This window comes from Cyprinodon tularosa, unplaced genomic scaffold (assembly GCF_016077235.1).
Source record: "Cyprinodon tularosa strain WSP-4 unplaced genomic scaffold, ASM1607723v1 ctg113, whole genome shotgun sequence".
NCBI classification, from domain to species: Eukaryota; Metazoa; Chordata; class Actinopteri; order Cyprinodontiformes; family Cyprinodontidae; genus Cyprinodon; species Cyprinodon tularosa.
Genome location: NW_024037926.1, coordinates 392,183 through 415,968, shown reverse-complemented (window position 1 = coordinate 415,968; position 23,786 = coordinate 392,183). Strand labels below are relative to the sequence as shown.

General features: G+C 37.3%; 1 protein-coding gene across 1 annotated transcript in view; it reads right to left on the bottom strand.

The window, feature by feature from the left end:
- LOC119794391 (astrotactin-2-like) overlaps positions 1 to 23,786 on the bottom strand; it is a 425,475-nt gene that overhangs the window by 28,053 nt on the left and 373,636 nt on the right. Inside the window, exon 20 of the mRNA XM_038301931.1 lies at positions 2,759 to 2,900. Coding sequence (XP_038157859.1) covers positions 2,759 to 2,900 — 142 coding nt within the window. The remainder of the gene's footprint in view (positions 1 to 2,758; positions 2,901 to 23,786) is intronic.

Here is a 23,786-nt window from a genome sequence, read left to right as displayed (position 1 = left end):
TCCACGTTAATCTTGAGTGGAGCAGATTGTTCAGGCAGGGAGTAAGTTCCTTAAAAGCAATGTGGATCCATTGGAGTTTCAAAGTTAAACTCTACATGTGCGGACTGTGTATTGAATTTTACTCTGCAGCATCAAAACAGCATTACCTGCGGATCAAGCACAGAACCACAGCAGAATCTGATTTAATACAGACACCATTGATAGTGAAATATTTGTTTTGGAAGGTGAAAAACACACTTTTATTTGACACGAATTATGCACTTTATAATGATAACACCAGGAAGTAAAAGACATGGGCTGAAAGTGCTGAAAAATTTGGGTTGAAGATGGGTAACAATATTTTCTTCACATAAAATAACCTCAATAGCTACTTTATTTTTCTATTGAATGCCTACATGTAGAATGCAATCTACCTGAAAAACATCTGGAGGTTTTGCATCTGTGTGCTGAGCATTTCAAAGAGGAGTGCTTTCACACAATATGCACTTACATAGCTGGCTTTGTCGCACACGTTAAATTGAGGAGTGGATCGATACCAACTGTTAATTCCCAGCTGTTTTGATTAGTGGGTGGTTTTTTAAGTTGCTTCACAAATAGTGTTTTCTTAACATGATACATGTAGTATGTAGGTTATGTACTTTTGTTTAATTACTTATGTTAGTCGCAGCCTGGTTAGTTCCTCACAGCAGATTGATGCACTAGCAGCTCAGGCCTACTGGATGGTGTCGGTGTACTCTTGGTTTGTTAATAAAAGGGTTATTTATTATGTAGGGTTTCCAGCATTCTGTTGAAAAAACGGAATTATAATAATAATATTTAGAATAAATGTTCCCTGCTCTGTATTGAGATGATTAAGACAAAGGTTGTCTGTATTTCCACAAGAATAAAAACCTTCTATTATTGTTGTAAAACATGAATGGTAATGAACAGTTATCTTGTCAGCCAGCTCCTGTTGTCTGTTGTTGTGCCTTTTAAACTTCTAAGAGCCTCCTGTGGTAGCACATCAGTTAATAACAGGCCTTTATCTTATTATTCCATTCTCTTTCTAGCTGTCATCTTTACAAATTGAGTGGTTTTCATGGATGCTGGCTGTTGGGGTGCAGCCTGCAGGAGGGCAGGAGCATGGTAAGCCAATATAGATTTTCTAGAAGAGGACTGATTGAGGAAGTTTCGGGTACATGCTGTCTACCTAACCTGAGACAAATTGTCCTGCACAAATGGCAAATACAGTCTCTGGGGGCCTCATTGTTTATATTTCTTATTGTCTCTCAGAATATTTTACTCAGACACATGCACCCCCCTAACCCCCCCCCCCCCCCCCCCCCCCCCCCCAAAAAAAAAAAAAAAAAAAAGTTATTAGCAGTAACCTTCAAGTCAGATCCTAATGTGTGGCATACAGGTTAAGTTTTAAACTTTATTTTTCTGGGAGTGCTTTTTCAAATGTTTGGGGAAAGGTGGGAAAGTTTGCAGAAAATGTCCAGGCTGATTGGGATAACAAATTAGGAGCTGTTGATATATTGCTGTTCCTTCAAATTTGATATCATGAATTCTGGTTGCACAGCGGAACAGTTTGTTGCACAGTTGCCTTGCAGAAATAAGGTCCTGGGTTCAATTCCCTTCTTTCTGCATGGAGTTTGCATGCTATCCCCATTCATACATGGGTTCTCTCCTTATACGCCGGCTTCCTTCCACAGTCCAAAAACATGACCTTTGGGATAATTAGCTTCTTTAAATTGTGGTTAGGTGTTAATGTGTGTGTGCATGGTTGTATGTCTTCTGGGTTGCCCTAAACACACCGATGACCTGTCCAGGGTCTACCCTGCCTTATGCACATAGACTACTGGAGATAGGCACTGAACCCACCGTGACCCTATAAGCAGGATAAGATCGATGGATGGATACCATAAATTCTGACAAAACAGATGGGATAGCAGCAGATATAATAATAAAAAAATAATAATAATTTATTCATCTTACATTGGAGACATTTACCTCTGCTTTTAACCCATCCCCTTGGGGAGCAGTGGGCTGCCATTGTGCGGTGCCTGGGGAGCAGTGTGGGGTTAAGGGTCTTGGTCAGGAATACAGTGTGGAGGCTGTGGGTATTTAACCGGGTAACTGCAACCTCCTCAGAGCACAAGCTCACTGCTCTAACCACTAGACCAACACTCTTCTACAACACTTTCTTCATGTGTATATCCTACTGCCCTACAGTATTTGTTTTTCTTCAACTTTTGGCTCAACAGCTCTAGCATTTGTCACTGCTATATGGTGCGCCCTATACCATAATATTGCAACATTATTGGCCAACCATTTTTCGGGTCAGACTTGAACAATTGAAGTTGAAGGCACACCACATGGATTGTCCTGTGTTTGTGAACTCACAAATATTCAGCTTTCAGTTAAGGTTTCCTCAGCAGCAAATACTTTTGGTATCACTGTGTCAAGTACTTGTGCCCGCTTCTCCAACTGGACTCCACAATGCTCCCTTCCAGCGACAGTTATCAGGAGGTTAAATATCCAACTCAAAATATCTATTGGTGGTGTAAATACCAGCATCCGTCTGCAACCCACCCATTTTTGTTTGTTTTTACATCTTACATCACTTTCCCTTTTCTTTGCCAATCTAAAGCTTCGTTTTAATGACAGGATGCAATTATTTGTCCTCATGTGATAGGCGGATTTTTATTTGTGTTAAAAATATGATAATAAACAATATAAGATAATAGCTACAAGTGTAGTTTTTTTGCAGACTTACTTGTAGAGGCTGTCAGGTTCCAGGCACTTGAAGACAACTGAATACACCACAGACTGGGGATGGTCTCCAATCCTTTTCCCAGCAACGACACAAGATGAGGTCAAACCAGAGAACAGGTCATCCATCAAGCTCAGAACCTCACCTGGTATAGAAATAGGATGAGGAAAAAACAAATTAAATAAACAATAAAAACTCTTAAAAAATTACCTGTCTGCAACTTCATTTGTCTCACATTGTTAAATCAGTTTTTGCAAATAATTAAGTATAATTGGGTATTCAGACTAACTCTATGTTCTGTCTAGAGGCTAATTTCCTCACAGTGGATGTGCTTAAACCTTATTTTGCATATTTCACCTTAAGGTTGGTATACACTGTACAAGTTCTTGCCCTTTTCGGGCCGATTCTCCACTTTTGTGAGAATTTTTGGGATCTTGCAGAGTTTCAGCCTCATTGTGCATCCACATTGTGTAGTATACAGGGGGTAAAAAGGGACGATTAGCCTCTCTTGACCACCTCACGATCAGGAATTGTAAGGTTGGGAGAAAAGCAGACATGTTGGAATATCAGTTGGCCCTTATGAGGTGCTCATGGATAAATCCTGCTGTTAAAGCAGAGCTATGAGTGTCTACGAGCCGATTTACCATAACCTCGCGCACTGCACATGTGCAAACAAGCAAACAAGAGACCTCTTATTCTTCAAGCTCTATATCGCATCAGACTATACAGTATAAGAACATACATCGTTAGTTGTGAACTTCTTAACCATCATAGAGTTTGAGCTTTAGCCGAATAGAAGATTAAAAATACCGTACAGCTTGTGCCTGCATTTTGCTGATTCAGTGTGAGCCAGGAAGAGATCTCAGGAGACCAAGGGGAGAAGTCCTGATAGATCGGTGTAATAACTGGGCTATTTCTTTCTCAATCTTGGTGCTCGCAACATTGAAAAGAACATTTAAAAGTGGAGATATTTTTAGAATCTTTGAAAAAAAACATAGGGACTAAGAAGTAAGAAAAACAGTAATATTTGCGAAAAGAATGATCTAGTAAGCAGGAAGGTCACAGATGAAGGAGGGCACTTAAAGTGAAACAGCAAAAGAAATGAGTGAAGATTAGAAAACTTATGTTAGTATAGGTTGCAAAGACGAGAAGGTCTCAGAGTCAGAGAGAGAGAAAGAAGATAGTGGAAACTGGTGGAGAAAAGAAAACCACATAGTCAGGTAATTCAGCCTGCCCTACTGGAGCACATACTGTATGTATTTATTCTCTGTATAAATTCCAGAGCAGAAACGATAGGTTAAAATCTTTTTTTGAGACATTTTGCTGCTCAGCGTAACTTAAGACTTCCTAAAAGAGATGGCTGAAATCAGTCCAGTAAAGTATTTTTTAATGTTTTATTGATTCCATATACATATGACAGATTTAAGCCCAGCATTGACACCCTAACTAGGCAATTGTGTCTCTTTCCCCCAATGTAAAATTTTCTATATCCACCACTGGTGGGATCTATAAAGGCAGGAGCAAACCCAAGGCTAAATTAAACATAACATGAGACCCCTACAACTTACATTATGGACTCTAAAGAAAAACAAGAATTCTTTCATTTTTAGACTCGTACACAGTGCTGTTACAATGACATCTCACCAAGCACACTGGTGTCTAACAAAACAGTGCTGCCAAAGCTGTAAAATATTTTTCTTGTCAGCTTACAGGAAAGGCGACGAACAGTTGCTCATTCAGACACAGACACTCACAACACCAGTTTCCAGTGCTCATGGGGTGGTGGAAAAAAGGGAGACCTGTCAAAATGGTTTAAAAGTCCTGAAATGGTTGGATTTCCAGCTATTTCTATGTGAGTTAAAGGGCAGCTTAGTTTTAGCTCATGATGCAGTGGCCAACTTATAAACACATGGTGTAAGTCTGGCCGGTGAGGCACAAGGGAATGGTGAGAAAAGGCTGGAAAAGGAAGGAAAAAGAGCTTCACGAATGAATGATTTGACCTTTTCACTGAAAGAGCTTTGTGTATAGGAGGTTGCCCCCAATCACATTCCAGTGCTATGGCGGGGTTGCTTTCAAAGAAACCAGCTTTTCTGATCTGGATTCACACACACTGGTGAAAAGTTCTAGGATACCTAAGTCTTTTCAGTTTTTGACAGAAAATTACTAAGTTCACTAAGGTCAGATAGATAAACATTAACTCATATTGGACCAGACCGTAAAAAATACTACAAAATTATGTGTATAGATCACAACTTAGAAAAAACATAACCAGGGTCCCCCTAATAGGGCTATTGGAGGAAGGAAAGAAAAGCATTTCTTAACACCTAATCACCTAATTCTGAGCATCCTGTTTATGGTTTATGCCTTTACTAAGTGTCTGGGTACACATGAGTTGATTATCATCTTCCCTTAGAAGTTTGGAATAACTCCGTTAACGAGGGGTACTGGTGCCTATCTCTAGCAGTCATTGGGCGAGAGGCAGGGTACACCCTGGACAGGTCACCAATCCATCGCAGTTTCTCAACTAGTAGTTGTTTTTGATACTTGCAGCTTGTTTTTTTTTTTCTTGTGTTTTGTTTGCATCATTGCAACAGGTTTTGTATTCGGAGTTTGATTGCACTTTCATACACGCAATAAAAAAAAAAAAATATTTATACATATATAAACATACATACAGACATATATATCTATATACACACACACACGTAACTTGCAGTAGGAGGGATTTTTTTTTCTTTCTCACAGAATGTCCCCTCATGTTCTTCGTGTAAAGCATAGTTAGGCTGCATTTAATGATTTTGTGACAACCTTAGTTTACAAAATTTTAGGTCAAGCAACTGTTTTAAGGGGCCAGTGAGTGGAAATCTAGCTGTTTAGAGGCTAATGTCATGTTCTGATTATGCATCCTCTTAATGGCGAACAGTACTTTCATCTATGTAAGACACATATCTGTTTCCTTGAAGTGTTGTTGTTTTTCCCAACAAAGATACAATGAATTATTTGACCTTTGTGGTGTTTAATCGGGGGATTGGGTGAGTTAATAATCAGTTTTTTTTTGCAGGATGAACATCTTTATCTGTTCATTCTGAGTTGTAACTGTATTAGGATGGTAGGATGGGAGTCTATATATAAATATGATTGCCTCTATACAGTAGCAGCCATTCAAAATGGCCCTTGCCTGTCAAAAGCCAGCCGAATGGCTCCAGCTTCCAGCCACTTGCCTTCTCATGGGTGTGCCTTTTTATTTTTTTACTCTGACTCCACCCTTCTACTGGATTACAGGGTTCGACCTGGAGATAACACTTCTCTTTAGATCTTAATGTCCACAAATCATGACAGAAAGAATATTTTAGAAGAAACTGACTAGCCAAGGATCCGCCAAGGACAAGCCTAGGGTACATCAAGGAAAGAGGGGACATTTTGAATGGTTACTACAGTAACAAATAGTCTTGTCTGCAACATGGAATTTCATTTTGTTGTCCAAAATCCAGGACCATGTTCAAATTGTGTTCTTGAAACATTGCAGAAGAGTAAAACATAGCTGATGGTAGAAAAACGGGAAAACATATGCCTTTTTCATATTAATTACAAGTTGTTTTGTAAAATCCTATATTTTTCCTCAGATGTCCAGCACATTATTAATCAATCCAGAATGTCAGTGTAGGGAATGATTTATTATATAAAATAAAACAATCTGACATCTCAGACAGTGCTGACAAGGTCAGCAAAGATGCTTTTATTTATGATCACAAGCAAATAACTTTGGGTAGCTTGAAACTTGTAGAAACTGGGATGATGATTTAAATGCACCCACACGTGCAGAACAACTCCAGTGTTACACTCTAAGTGTTTTTTACAAGCAACTGGCACACACAGTGGCCGACACGTATGTCTGCATTTGTGGTTGTTTGTTCACTTCCACTGAGGACTTTAAAATTTGACTGCACCCAAGCTGGCTACTTATAAGCATGTGTGTGTAGGAATTTGGTAATGATAATCAAAGTCCTATTCATTAACGTTAGAATAATGTTTTCAACCCACCCAGAAGCACAGCTTTTATCCACTAAAGGGCTTCCTCAAGGGCAGGCCAACATTTCTGTAGATACCAAAGCTAAAACAGCTCACAGCTGGCAAAAATTAAGCCTCTTGAAATTCTATTACGGTAAAAGCTATTTTGTGTTCTGCAGCTTACATTGTGATAAAAACCTCATGACAAATGCCAGCTGAACCTAAAGTAAGCAGAATAAAGAACAAATAATAGTAAATCAAAGGAATGTGACGAGTTGGACTGACAGACAGTGTACAGAGGCAACCACTTTGATTCAAACAAACTCAGCCATTGCAACTACAGTGTATTCACAAACAGAGTCAAGTCATGTTTATTTTAATGACCAGTGTGATACACGATTTCTCAAATGGCTCGACTGGCCCAGAAAAATCAACAGTTCCTAAACTAGACTGGCCTAAATTTGCTACAAAAACAAGGAATACCCTTTTCAAGAACGCTTGTGAATAACTAAACATAAGAAAGCAGAGGTCATAGTCTTGGAACGGATGATTCTCCCTCTCCGCCAAGCATGGAACACATTATGGGGAAGGGGGGGAAGGTAAAAAAACAACATGAAAATGTAGCACTCTATGACAGCCTATGTGTTTTTCCTGACATATTTCAATTTATGGATATTTGATATCATGTTTCAATACTGAACATTTCAAGAAATATAAATAAATAATAAAGTTTAAAGGAAACACATTTAGAATATAGTTACTCTACATTTATATTAAGTGTGGAAACTCTGGACATTCACTGTGGTGTGTTTCTGTGAAGGTGAGAGGTAAAACTATGGTAAACACAGAAAGGCAGCCTTTTCAGAATGAAGACTGTATGTGCTTTTAGGTAAAAAAAAAAAGAAGGGATTTAAAGGTATATCCAAATGTAAAAGAACTGCCTGTGAAATAGTTTACAATTCAACTAAATAAAAAAAAAACTAATAAAAATATCTAGCAGAACTGAAGACATGACTTGTTTAACCTACAAAGCAGACAGCAAGATGCATAAAAAAAGTCTCCATAATCCTGAAATATCAATTCAATATCAATATTCAATATTTAATAATATGCCATTACAAATAAATATAAACTGCATAGGTGATGGGAACTATGTAAGCGATGGAAGTTTTGCTTTTTAAATACATAAGAAGGCCAGATTAAAGAAATTACTTAAAAAATATTAAACCATCTGTTAAAAAAATCAAGTATTAAGCATAATTGGACCCTGCAACATAAGTGTTTCCACCTGGAGAGACTCACACAGAGAAAAGCTGCAATTAGAAGATATTTAATTTATTTATACAGGTAACACAATCATATTTTTCAGTCAAATTGATTCAAGTACTTTCTCTAAGGAAAACCATTCGATTGCAAGGAGTCATTGACTCTCTGCAATCCATCACACCAAGCAGGCATTTAGCGACAGTGAAGAGCAAAACTCCCTTTTAACAGGAAGAAACCTCCAGCAGAACCAGGCTCAGTGTGAGGCCATATGCCGAGGCCGACTGGAGTTCGAGGAGACAGAAATAGAAAAGAAATATATTAAAAAAGCACTTTGGCACACGGGCCCCGGCAGAAGACTTTTATGCTGTGAATTGGCATTTACTTGGAAGAGTAAATGCCAGTAAGGATTAGAGTACCGGTAGTCTTTCCCCGCAGCCTGGACACTGGTGGCTGAGCCAGAAGGTGAATGGAACAGAATAATCTGAGACTGAGGGAGGAGATGGGGTGGAGTTGGGTGAAAGTTTGCTTGCGGGAGCGAGAAGTAGGGCCAAGAGCTAAATAAAAGGGATCTTAAATGATGAATGGTTCCGGAAAAGGAGGGGCAGTTATTTTGTCTGGAGCTGAACAAGGGACATCACAGGTGGTTCAGGTGACGCTGATAAGAGTCTTCAAGACTGAAATTGCGCTTAAACCTCATGATCTAACACCAGCAAGCCATCCAAAGACTAACTAAGCATCCTGCATCAAAAAACAGCCCAGGTAATGATATCATTTAAATAAGGCTGGCTAATTAGGAATATGAGCAAGAAAGAAACCACAAAAACATCTCACAGCTGAAGGTAAGGCATATGGAAAACTTCCCTCACACATGCATGAGACAGAATGATGGCTGCAAGAAGCAAGTTACTGACGTTATTTCTACAATAGGAGGAAAACAGTCCTCCAGAGCATGGGCAATAATTTCTTAAGGGTCCACTTGAAAAAAATAAATAATGTAAGAGGGCCACACATGCATTGAGATGGGCCATCATCACTGGTAAACAGAGTAGTGAGTAGAAATATTAACCACTTTTATACCATTATTGTGTGTTTAAAAGGTTTTAAGATGTGTTTAAGTAAGAAAGTAGACGTCAACACTGAATCTCTGCAGTCAGTTCATCAACAATGAACCTGCTTTGAAATATTCTGATGTTTTTAGAGCAGCAGAGCTTCATTACAGGTAAGTAAAGCTGGGTTAGGATAAGCTAACTAGAAGGTGGAGTGGGATTTCCCACAAACCCTTGCCTAGCTCTTTGAAAGTAAATGCAAAGCAGTATATATTTGGTGAATAACTACAAGTAGTGAAATATTAAGTATATTTTAACTTGGGAGAATTTTGTCATTTCTACTTAATCAAATAATTGTATAAAACGTGTCACCAACATTTTTAAGTACAACACCAATTGTTTGGAGTTTTCTTTTTGCCCTCATAGAATTTTTTATTTTTTACATAAATCGCTAGTAAAGAAAAATACTCTTCACCATCATGTTCTGTACACTGCTCCACTTTCTCCTCATTGTATTGTATTTTTATTTGCTTATTATATGATTTCAAGGTACCAGTTCCCTGTATTTGTATACTAAATTGCTGCTTTCAGTTTTTATTTTGCACAAATATTAATAATGATGATGATGATAATGTAATTTTTTTTCCCGACAACAACCTGGGTCCACTTTGACATTTTGCACAATTGATGATGGTGTGCTAAAAAATTTTCCTATTTGTCAAACCGATGCCCAAGTATAACTTCACATGATGTTCACTATTCCTCATTTTAGGGAAGAAAGTGCTTCTTTTAAGAGTAATATTATGACTTTATTCTCATAATATTACAACTTTCTTCTCATAATTTTATGACTATATACCCGCAATTTTATGACTATTCTCGTTGTAAATTTATTGTCGTAATTTTATGACTTTATTCTTGTTTAAGTTTAAGACAAAAAAAAATATTCTACCCTGGCCTTTATACTCCGTTGTAATCAAATAATCAGGTATACTTATAATTTTTTTTTTATAGTACCGTCTATTTTAAACATAAACATTATTCACATTCCCCTGTAAAACAGGACTATTCATTAGGGGTGAATAATTTTGCCAAAATTCTAAATTGAAATTATTTTCAACCAATATTGAGTTGTTTTTTTATGATTTTCCTCCGCACAAAGCAAAAGCCTAAATATGTTTCCCTTTGGAATTTCTATTTTTTCAAGACCTCAAGTCCAATGTAGTTAGGCTTTACTGTTACTTTTCTTACTTCAGTTCTTACTTATGCAGGGATCATGCATGGACCTATGTGCTAGCTGCAACTCCTCCTTTTCTCCTCAGTAAACTTTCTTTAAGTATATTATTGCCACCTAAAGGGCTGAAGGGAAAAATTTAGTTACTTACTCTTGTTAAATGTAATGTAGCTAAAATTGAGTGCCTCTGTAATTTTAAAATTGCTCTTTTCTAAATTCTGATTATATTTAGCAAATGCAGTTAACTGCCAAGCCCTACCATTTAATAAAACTTCATTTAAAAATAAAAAAAGATGTTGGCAGAGCTTTGACTTAATCAAGTTTGCTCTGTGTCATCTGCAAAACTAGTAATACTATTGTTTCCTCAAATTCTGAGAACCTAGCTTCCACTGAACTTGCAAAGCACACAAGAATACATTAATAAAGGTTGGTACTGTTTTTCTTTAATAACTTTATATAATAACTTTTGGCTCCAGAGCTGAATAAAACAAAACTTTTAATGTAAACATTTATTTTCTATTACATGTATTTAATGGGTTTTCCTAAAGTAATGCATCTCCATGTTCAGGCTGTATTGAGGTTTGTGAGGCATTTTCTGCAAAGTTGAAGGTTTGCCCAAGAAAACTGTTATTACTAACATATTTTTTTAGTTAACTACTAAATCAAGGCACTATGTCTGTCACAATCATTAACTGTGTGTGTGTTTCAGTGTATATGTAAATCCTATAGGTCAGTATGTTTACGGATGGAAAACTGTCGAGGTAAAGTAGCACAAGTGGAAAAAACAGTTTTTTTTTATTCACTTAAACATTTGCTTAGTTCTTTTGTTATTTTCATTTGTATCCATAGATACACATTCAGTGTTTGCTGCCATGTAATTGTTTTAAGCAACTAATGATATATAGAAAAATACACTCCCTCAATTACTTCCCAATACCAGTGACATTAATTTGCAGTCAGAACACCGCCTGTCTTTAATAGGCCTACTTTCCTCATTCAGTGTTCTGTTAGTAAAGATAATAGTATGGTTCTGTGTTTTTAAACAAACAAAACATAAGCTTTTTATTAACAAACAAATCACAAGCTTTATATTTCCTGTGGGCTGCCAAACCTGCAAGAGCCTCCTCTGTTAAACTGTCAGCACTCAGCTCTCCACTCTCTGCATGGAATCTGCACAAGACCACCTTCCTCCCTTCCTCTTTTTCAGAAATATACAGTCAACTCCATGTAGTTATATGCACTTCTTTACATGCACAGGAAGCCACCAAATTGTAAAAACAAGAAAGAATAAATACGAAAGAGAAAAAGATCAATAAAGAAAGGGTACAGTTGTGAAATAAAATATGTAAAGTACTTAAGGGCGCATTCCTTTTCTTATGTTTTAATTATATAAAGGGATAGTTGTTTGGTCTACCCTGACAGGCCGATTTGGGTGCTTACAGTGGGCAAAAAAGTATTTAGTCAGCCACCAATAGTGCAAGTTCTCCCACTCAAAAAGATGAGAGAGGCCGGTAATTTTCATCATAGATATACCTCAACTATGAGAGACAAAATGAGACAAAAAAAATACAGAAAATCACATTGTCTGATTTTTAAAGAATTTATTTGCAAAATATGGTGGAAAATAAGTATTTGGTCAATAACAAAAGTTCATCTCAATACTTTGTTATATACCCTTTGTTGGCAATGACAGAGATCAAACGTTTTCTATAAGTCTTCACACACTGTTGCTGGTATTTTGGCCCATTCCTCCATGCAGATCTCCTCTAGAGCAGTGATGTTCTGGGGCTGTCGCTGGGCAACACGGACTTTCAACTCCCTCCAAAGATTTTCTTTGGGGTTGAGATCTGGAGACTGGCTAGGCCACTCCAGGACCTTGAAATGCTTCTTACGAAGCCACTCCTTCGTTACCCGGGCAGTGTGTTTGGGATCATTGTCATGCTGAAAGACCCAGCCACGTTTCATCTTCAATGCCCTTGCTGATGGAAGGAGGTTTTCACTCAAAATTTGACGATACATGGCCCCATTCATTCTTTCCTTCACACGGATCAGTCGTCCTGGTCCCTTAGCAGAAAAACAGCCCCAAAGCATGATGTTTCCACCCCCATGCTCCACTGTAGGTATGGTGTTCTTTGGATGCAACTCAGCATTCTCTCTCCTCCAAACACGACGAGTAGAGTTTTTACCAAAAAGTTCTATTTTGGTTTCATCTGACCATATGATATTCTCCCAGTCTTCGTCTGGATCATCCAAATGCTCTCTAGCAAACTTGAGACGGGCCTTGACATGTACTGGCTTAAGCAGGGGGACACGTCTGGCACTGCAGGATTTGACTCCCTGGCGGCGTAGTGTGTTACTGATGGTAGCCTTTGTTACTTTGGTCCCAGCTCTCTGCAGGTCATTCACTAGGTCCCCCCGTGTGGTTCTGGGATTTTTACTCACCATTCTTGTGATCATTTTGACCCCACGGGGTGAGATCTTGCGTGGAGCCCCAGATCGAGGAAGATTATCAGTGGTCTTGTATGTTTTCCATTTTCTAATAATTGATCCCACAGTTGATTTCTTCACACCAAGCTGTTTACCTATTGCAGATTCAGACTTCCCAGCCTGGTGTAGGTCTATAATTTTGTTTTGGGTGTCCTTTGACAGCTCTCTAGTTTTGGCCATGGTGGAGTTTAGAGTGTGACTGTTTGAGGTTGTGGACAGGTGTCTTTTATACTGATAACGGGTTCAAACAGGTGCCCTTAATGAAGGTAACGAGTGGAGGACAGAGGAGCCTCTTACAGAAGAAGTTACAGGTCTGTGAGAGCCAGAAATCTTGCTTGTTTGTAACTGACCAAATAATTATTTTCCACCATATTTTGCAAATAAATTCTTTAAAAATCAGACAATGTGATTTTCTGGATTTTTTTTTTCTCATTTTGTCTCTCATAGTTGAGGTATATCTATGATGAAAATTACCGGCCTCTCTCAACTTTTTGAGTGGGAGAACTTACACTATTGGTGGCTGACTAAATACTTTTTTGCCCCACTGTACTTTAGTGAAGCTTTGTGACAGTTTTGCACGGTGATGCATATAATTTAAATAAAGCAGTATAATGATTTTAACACATACACTGAAGTTTAGCAGATGACTATGTATTGGGGAACCCTGATTTGGAGTGTAAAAAATCCATTCTCAACATTTAATATACAGCAAACTTAAAAAAATATATAAAAAACACAAAAAACAAAATTATTCAAACTTTATCTGTAAAATCTATGATTGGATAATCAGAGCTAAATACTGAAATAATGTAGCATGTCGTAATGAAAGGTTTTAAGTACAAACACACAACTGGAATCCTATATTTACAACATTTAAAAAAATGAACAAACAAAAAGATCCGTAACTGTTTTCTTACCATCTTGAACAGGATTAAACCTTTCTGTTTTGGCCAGTTTGAATTACCAAAGTTTTTTATTTGAGTGATATCAGAATAAAAAGAATGATGTTTTGCTCTTTGTATTGTATTATAATTTTTTTTGTTGTTGTTGCTTGTTTTGAGATTTACAGTACATACACTTATTTATTATGCAGTATTTGAAAGTATGCATGGTTTGAGTTTAAAATTATGCATGGTTTGAGTTTACAAATTTACATTTGGGCTGAAGTATTGAGACTTTGCATCTAAATTTGCACTTAATTTCTTTCCTGATGATCCCTTCTGAATACCCACACAACAAGATGCTTCCACCCTCATACTGTACAGTGGAGACGGTATTCTCAGATTTTTACCTAATTATGACCATTGGTTATTGGTGGATGGTGTGGGTTCAGGTTGTCTCTGCTAACTTTGCATTCATAAACTGTGAGCTGATTTTCTTTTTTTCATAATTATTATTGAGTGATGTCAGGGGGCGTTCAACCATTGCAGATACATCTTCCATTGCAATGCCACTCTCTTATCAGTTTTGGCCAGATACACAAGTTCCAGTTAAAACACCTTAATCTCCAGGAAAGAACCTGTTTCCCTTAAACAGTATGATTGATTAATATTCCCTTTCTGTCTATACTTGCCTAGCCTTGTTGGAGCAAATGAACCTCATGTATCTGAAAATTTATGTAAAGATTAACAAGAAAACTACAAAATATTTCTTTGATTTTCCCATGTTCACAAGGTTTGTTTGAGGTGTTTACCTACGGTAAATTAAATTTAAAGGTCTGACTCCATTTAACTCAAATTATGTGAATTATCCTCCCAGTAGCATGACATTTTCTTGTCTTTAGCCAATTCAAAGGCATGGTAATCTTGGTATTTGTACATACCTGAATTGGAAGATTCTTTAAAAGAGAAAATGCTTTTTTTGCCTGTGAAAATTCTCCATCATCTGGGTCATGGCAATCACAAAACAGGTTTAATTGGAAGGCAACTGGACTTTTGCTCAGCTTTTTTCTAAATATAAAACTTTATGTTATCTGAACTCTTGTTATTGTCCTGACAATATTCGCTGAATTACATAGGAGAAACAAAAAGAACACAAACTTGTTAGGGAATCACTTTAAGCCTGTGGTTATCCAAACTGGGAATGCATTTAATCTGCCAGAAACACTAGCAGGAAAAACAATACTGCATCTAACAAGAGGAGAGAAAAAGAGAGATTTTAATTCCATATTCCCAGCAATTTCTGAGAAACAAAGAAGGATTTTCTCGAAACACAGCATACCAGTGAATTTCAAACCCTACAACACAATCAATACAAATAAACACTGGTTCATACTAAAGACAGAGCACCCAAACCTAAGCTGAGTGACATTGCTTATGCAATCCAGTGCAGCAAGAACTGTACAGCCTAATATACTGGAGAACCAAACAGCTACATAAATGCATGGCAAAGAATGGAAGAGCCAGTAAGTATAGGCAAGATTCAGATGTACACTTGCAATTTAAAAACAAAGGACATAATTTTGAAGATTTTTTTTTTTAAGATTTTGGACAGAGAGGACAGATTGTGTAAAAGTGGGGTGAATGAAGCTATCTTTGTTAAAAGAGAAAAAAACATCCCTGAACAGAGGACAAGGATTGCAGTTTTAGCTTCCAAGCATTTAGTTTGTAAGTAATTCAGTCATGGAACTCAATCCAAGGGAATTACATAAGCACTCTTATCCAATCACACAACCATGCACAACAGAAGACTCAAACAATTCAGAACAATAAACAATAAATAGGGTTGTGCCGATGCTATTTTTTGGACTCGATACCGATACCCGATACCTGGCGGTGCAGTATTGGCCGATACCGATACCATCTGTCTGAAATTTATGTGTGTGTGTGTATATATAAAGAATTGTGTACTACTTGGATGTAAAATAATTTACTACCTTTGTGAAGCAGAAAAAAAAGAGACTAACACAAAGTGAATCCAGTAGAACGTTTTATTGCCTACCTGGAATGGGTGACAATAGTTGAATAAACTTTTGGCTCTCAAAATGGTATTGGTGCCCCATTTGATGGTACTCGCCGATACCGATACCACCATTTCAATGCAGTATCGGGGCCCTGCCTGAATGCTACGAGGGCCTAATCGGTGTTGGTGCTACACTAACAATAAGAAGTGGTTTGATTTGCATCTGACTTGGAATGTGTGGAGGAGAATGGACCTCCATGCACTTAAATACATCAGTGCTTATCTTTGAAGTCAGTCATCCAGGTCCTCGTCAACCTTGAAAAAGTTCAGTCTAGGCAACTGAACATGAAGTTTTCTAGAAGACATTTCGCCTCTCATCGAAGAGGTCTCTTTGTTTACCTTCTTCAGTCAGGTAATAGACAAAATGTATATTAATCTCAGTGTTCCCTTCGACTAGTTAGAAATGAAGAGGTCTCTTGAAAGAGAGGTGAAAAGTTTTCTAGAAAACTTCGCGTCCAGTTGCCTAGAATGAACTTTTTCAAGCTACATCAGTGCTCCAACCACAGATTGCTCTGGTGCGAGTGGAAAGAAAGGACAAAGACTCCAAGTTAGGTTCCGAACAGGACTTTCCCAAAACAAACTCAAATTGGAAGACAACTCGAGTTTCACCCAGTTTTTTTCTAAAGACATCTTCAGGAAAAAAACAAGAGTCCATTTGTCTTTCAATTTGAGCTTGTTTTGTTAAAGCTCTGTTATTTTGATATGTCAAATAGTAACCTCAAAATAACAAACTAAAGGCCTGAGCACATGTGTACGACTTTTTAACCTCTGATCAGATTTTTTTCCATGTCACCCTGACTGCATATAGAGTGGCTCCGACTAGGCAGGGTGAGCAGATCTGCAAATACTTTTTTTCACTTCTGTATCTGTGCCACACAAATAAAAATAATTTCCTACATTTGACTAGGACAGATTATAACAATTCCTAAAAATAAAATAAATAAATAAAAAAAACAGCAGTGGAAACAAAAGGAAAACACAGAAATAAACGACTATGGATATTTGATCATCCCCATGTACTGTTAATGCACGCTAAATTCAATGACCTTGTGAGATGATTTTCTGTCGGATCGGACATGAAATAGGATTTGGTGTGTTCTCGGCTTAACTTGATATCAAATAACAGAAGTTAATTCTACTTTGTCACTCAGCAATGAAGATTCTTTTTCTTTTGTCCCTTACATAGAAAATAACTGGCTATAACCGCATGACTTACACATTTTTTTGTTTAAAGATAACTTCAAAGAATTAACTTATTCTAAGAGCTCTGCAACCTCAGGCATATTTTCCACAAGACTCTAATGCTGCACTTACACCGGAGCGTCAAAAATGCTTAAACGCAGAAATTTGGACACTGGGACAGACGCTGGATTAAAGTGTGGTCAAGTTGCTCTGACACTTCGAAATTCAAAATGCTCTGTGTTCTGGTTGTTTATCTGCTCTGTTCTGTAGCTTTAAGCTAGAGAGCAGTTTGGCTTTAATTACTTTGAAGAGTTGGACATAGTTTTGACACGTTTTTAATCGAGAAACTCCATTCAAACTCCATCTGTGTAGTCAGTTCATCAGGATTATAATCCTTCTCAAACATGCAGTTCTTGTTCAGAGCACCGGACCTCCATCATACCACTGACATGCATCACTGGAAATTGAGCTTACCTCATCCTAACACTAACCAAACTGACACCTTAGCCCTAAACCTAACCATTAGCAAAATAGCATGTGAGGACTGGCAAAATATCCTCACTTTGCAACAACTAATGGTGAAATTGGAAAAATGGTCCTCACTCTAGGGCTAGACAGGTAAACACACACACACACACACACATGTTGTGTCACAATATCCTTGTGGGGACCTTCCATTGACTTCCATTCATTTCCCACTAATTTATATGGCCTAACCATGACCCTTGCCCTAACCCTAACCATTACCAACACATACCTATCCCTAAACCTAACCTATACTCAATTCACACCTTAGTCCTAAACCTAACCCCCACCCCAAGAAGAGAAACTTTCCTTATGGGGACCAGTTGTTGGTCCCCACAAGTACCTATGAGTCCCCAAAATGTAGCATATTTCTAGGAAATTGTCCCCACCAGGTATTAAAGACATGGCCACACATCACACACACGCACACCTACACACACCCCCCAACATACCAAAGGACAATTTAGATAAGCCAATTAATCTAACAGTCACGTTTTAGGACTGTTATAGGACTGTTTTAAGAGTAAAAACAGATAGTGAAACTGGAATATGTGGTCTTAAGGTAAATTTAGCTTCCTATTGCATTATCCCCAGCAGTGTTCATTACTAAATACAGTATAATAATTAAAATGCTCTTCAAGAAGAGGGTTGAGAAGTAAAAGCACAGAGGCTTCTAAAGAGAAACTAGTATCCCTCTCCTTATGTCTCTCTACCAGAGACAAAAAGAAGCCATAGAGAGAAGCACAGAGGTCCATTAGTATAATGAAACAAAAGAAAGGATTCAGTTCTGATTTATAAAGAAAATGAGGAGATTTTTATGATCGGTTATGGTATGACCTACTTTAGCAGTTCTTTAGCAGTTTGACTATAAGAAGCCTGAAATATGTTCATGCCATGTCAATTTTTGTATGGAAATATGTTTTTTTTTAGCAGTTTGTTAAAAAAAATATGATTGTGATAATTTAGATAGTTTAGATGTTTTTAGTTTAGACTCTATTTTGTAGAGGAGTTGGCTACGCTATTAGATAAAGTCCTAAACTGATACTCTAATGGTTGGTCAATATACATTTTTTTAAGTTTTTTTTTTTTTTTTTTTTTTTGCATATTGAAACCAGCATTGATCTAAAAAAACAGACACTATTAAAAAAGAATGTTTTTGATAATTGCACAAGAGCAAGGAGGGGTACTGGGTTAAAAAAATCTGTTTATTTCTAATCTCTTTTCCACTGAAAATAGCGTGAATCCATAAACCGGGTTTTTCAAACATGGGTCGACCCGCTAACAATCAGCAGGGGCTGTAGATGGAAAAATGCTAGAACCGGTCCGAGCCTGTCTCTGACCCCCCGCAGCTTCGGTTCAGGTGACACCATCATCCTGGGTTAGTGTTGATGATGTCCCCAATGGGACAAAAATCAAGAAAGTAAACAATGGAGAGAAACATGTAAGGGAGCCAGGGCATAGCAATTGTGCTTTATTGTTTAACTTTTTAGACCTTCTGTATCCCCCCAACCAGTGCTGCGCCATGTTTATCAAATGGAAACGAGTAGTTTGGGCTTGTTAGATCAGATGTGGCTGGCGCGGTATGTCTGTACGTTGCGTTCCATGCTGTCACATTATTTAGCGGGTTAACCCGGGTCTGGTGTTCCCACAGCATGCCGATCAGAGCCGCGACTATTTTAATGCGGATTTCTTGCCGAATCGTATGACCTGGGTAGACACGCATCAGTGAGCTGATCCCACTGCCACTAAAAGCTGATGGTTCCCAGTTTTAAAAGGGTTTATCGGCCAGTGGGAAAGGGGTATAAAACTGCTCTCTTATTATTTATTTTCTATTATTTCTATTATTTCTTTTGCTTCTAATGGTTTTAAAACATATTGCCCCTATGAAATGCAATGCTTATCATAGTCTACTGCAGTTATTATACTGAATACTCGTAAACAAAAGCCATAATCAAAAAATTAAACAAGTTTTATCTTTAAGAAATTATCAATAAAAACTGCATTATAACATCCTGGTAACAAAAGCAGTATGTATTTTCCAAAAGAAAAGTGAAAATAAAAATAAAATACTCATGGCCATAGTCAAAAAAGGATTTCGGTTCAGTCAGAATTCAGATATCTGTCTGAAAGATAGAAAAGCAATTATTGTACACCCATCTGCATTTGATAGTGAGCTGAAATTTCATCAGTATCTACTGTGTTAAACAGATTTTGGGAAAGAAATCAGAATGGTTCATTACTTTAGTCTTCCCAAAGGAATAAAAATCCAACATGTGGCAGCTGCTATGTTCCCTCTAAGTCTAGAATTTTCCCAGCAAACTTGAAACCATGTGTAATTTTATTGGAACCTGCACCCATTACATAATCAATGTTTTCTACAAACACACCACTTTGCTAAAATGAATGCTTACTTTATAAAAACAACAACATAACATGCGTCAGTATAAATGGTTTGAAATGTTTGCAGAAGGAAGCCATTGTTGAAAAAAAGTTGTTAAAAGGCTTATTTGCATTTAAGAAAAAAGCCATGTAGGGTACACAGCAAACATGAAAGAAAATGCACAAAATTGGCATTATACTTCAAGCCTAATTCTATCTGCCACCAACAATTATTGTGCTATTTAACATATGTAATAAACATGTTTTTCTTGTTTTAATCTCCATTTGAGGTATTGAGCCAGTCAATGGTTCTCACCTAAATTCTCTTCAAAATGACAACTTAAAAAATGACAGTGTGGTTAGCTCAGTAACTCTGCCCTTTCCACACAGCAAGAGTTTGGGTGAAGGTATCATAGTGTGCCACTGACTAAGGAACCCCGTGGTCCAATATTTTGATGTGACCAATGTGTGGTCTAATTTTACTGCTCCAGCCCACATTTTACTCTGCCTGGATCTGCACTTGAAAAAAAAAAACTCTCTGGGCTTAGGAAAATGGATTTCAGTAGGCCTACCCAATGTTATAATGGATTAAAAAAATAAGCAAAACTATTATGTTTTAAGCTTCTTACTTTAAGCAACACTTACTCCATAATTGGTTTAGCTTTGACCTTTTTTAATGAGAATTGATTTTGTTTAAAACATTTGTTTGGAAAATTCCATCAATGTTTATTTTTTATGTTTATTTAGATTATTGTTCGCAGTTACCTGAGCTGCCAAAAGGGCTTAAAAAAAAAAGTTAAACGTATTTTTCAGTTGAAACTTTAAGTATTTTAGAAAAAGTGTGTGTATTGTTATTTGTCAAGACACCTGAAATAGCCAAATTAAGGAAATACAAATATATTCATTAAATTTGAGCTCTGATCACTGAATGATCAGCTATTTATTATTCCTCTGGCTCTTTAAGCGATAATGGTGTAATAAGTGTAATATTTTAGCAGCTTTGGTGTCAGATGGTCAGGGCTAGAGGCCTAGCAATAGGCTATTAAATGTCCAGGAGTTAGACCAGGCTCAGTAGCTAACAGGTTGGAGTCGAGAAGACTAGGGACATGGTCACATAGTGGTCCTCTGGCACCCTGCCAGAAAGAGCTGGGTGCTGGTTTGCAAAAAGCATAGTCCTAGGTCCCTGCCCACAACCAACCTGTCCTTCTTTCTAACTGATTTTCCCTGCTCAGCGACACAGGCATTGAGAGTCCGACCCTGGTAATTTACTGTTTCAGAAAAGTGGCATCAAAGACACCAGTGACCATACTTAGATGTTTGCCGGGGGCCAGGATGGGCGAAATAAAATCCTACCTGAAACTGCTGGAGATGGATAAGGTTGAATAAAGTAAGATCTTTATGTACGCTGACAGTATAAACATCCAGTTACTCAAATCAGAGGTCAGTAAAATAATTGTTGCTTCAGCATGCAAGTTTACCAAAACATTGTTAGACTGCATAATTTATCTCTGGTCCTGTCCCTGATCGTACCAGTGATGCATGTTTAGCCACACCACGTGATTCAACCACTTGCTGCTGTCTAGATTGTGTTCCGAAAACAATGTTGGCTAACTTGATTATATGCAAAACTTGTGGGGAAAACCTGGTATGATTCGGAGAAATAGCATCCATCTCATTACGGTGGGATGCAGCATTCATTCTAGGAATCTGGCCAACATTTTCAGTCCCCCAAAAACCTGACATTCCATGGTGCAGACCAAGAAGCAGATATGTAGTTTTGCACACCTGTTTACAACTTTTCTATTGCCACACAACCATTACCCCATCCAGTTAGTGTCTTGCCAACTGCAGAAATAAAAAAATAAAAAAATAAATAAACCCTAAAGGATTTAAATGGAAATAAAAGGAAACAAATGATAATCTAACTAAATTCAACGTGGCTCCTATTAAGAAAGAAAGTTTAAATAATTAAATGTGGTTTATTAAACATAAGATAATTAGATCATTTATGTTGTCTTACAGAAACCTGGCTGCGACAAGAGGATTATGTTAGGATAAACGAGACTCCCTGCAGTTTTCACATTTATAGAAGTTCTGGGCATAGAGGAGGAGTATCAACAATCTCTCAGTCTGATATATTCAGTAGTGCAAAGCCAGTTTATACGTAGTTACAACTCTATTGAACATTTGGCCATTTGTATAAGATATTGTTTGACTAAGTTCTGAGCTAACAAATATTTAACGCACAAGACGGATGTTTCCAACGTCGCTGACATTGTAAATGTAAACATTATACCTGTTGCCCTTACACCAAGTGCATTTGACACTTACTTTCTCAGAAACTAAAGAGGAATGAAGTGGAGGTATCCATTATTGCCCGGATTAAAGGACTTCTTTGCAAACAGACCACAGTGTGTTAGAATGAAAGGTTGACTGTCTATCAAGTACTCAGCAGCACAGGTGCACAACAGAGGACAGTACTCTCACCATATTTTTTTTACTCTGCACACATCTGACCTACAGTACAAGAAAGAGTTTGATAAGTTGCAGAAATAATCAGATAATCTGCAGTCATTGGGTGCATCATATGGACAAGAAGCTGAGTAAAGGGAGTTGGTGAAACCCTGTGTAAAATAGTGTGGAAGCAATCTTCTGATCCCGAAAGCAAATAAAAAAAATACAAAAACAAAACAAAAAAAAGTGAGATGACTGAAGATTTCAGAAGAAACAGAAACAGGTTGAATGCTATTAACATGATAGGAGAAGAAGTGGAGGTGGTGGGGGAGTATGTATGTAATGTAGATTTTTTTAGGAAGCTATAAAAAAAAATAAAACAAAGAAGGCCAGAATTAGTTTGAGAATCTTGGACAAACTTTGCATTTAAAAAAAAGAGCAAAATATCAACATTGTTTTGCACATATTTGTAATGGAAATGATCTGTGAGCACTGGTGAAAATGACTAACAATATTCTCAGACATCAGATAATGGAATTGTACCTGCATTTGTCTTGTTAGATCTCAATGCTGCTTTTGACACGGTCGATCACAATATTCGCTTTGAAAGGCTTGGAGGTTCTGTAGGAATTAAGGGAACAGCACCAGGCTGGTTTGAATCTAATTTGTCTGACAGATTTCAGCTCACTAATTCTAATGACAAATCTTCATCCAGCTCCATGGTTACCTTAGGGGTACCACAGGGATCAGTGCTAGGGCCAATTCTCTTTACTATATATATATAGCCTCAATTGGTATAGTTATAAAATAGAATAGGATTAATTTTCACTGTTATTCTAATGAAGCAATATTTGTCTATGAATTTTGATTAAAAATAACCTTTTACATAGATCCCAGGCATGTCTCGAAGATATAAAATCCAGGATGACTCTAAAACACAGAAATCATTTTCTTTTGACCAGAGATTTTGAAAAAGAAGCTGATTAGTTACTTCATCTGGATGGCATTAAAATGATCTCAAATAATACAGTAAAAAATATTGGTGTTATTTTAAATCCCCTATAAAAGAGTTTCTAGAATTCCCTTCTATCATCTCCAGAATATGGCAAAATGAAAAAAAAAATTTTGTCCGGGGATAATGCTGAGGAACTAGTGCATGCATATGTTACTTCAAGGATTATTCTAATTCTTTACTACCAGGAAGTCCATAATCTGTATTTTAGAGCCTTCCGCAGATCCAAAATGCTGCCACCAGAGTACTCATGAAAATTAAGAATAGAGACTAAATTTCCCATATTTCAGCTCTCCAGAAAATAAATGAAAATCCTCCTTCTGACTTATGAAGCCCTAAATAACCAATCTCTGTCTTGTATCAGAGATCTGATTGTTCTTTATCAGATCAAAGATAACAAAGCACTTCACTCTCAGGTTTACAAATAGGTCCTAGAATTTCAAAAAGTACAATGAGAGACAGATGTTTTAGTTATCA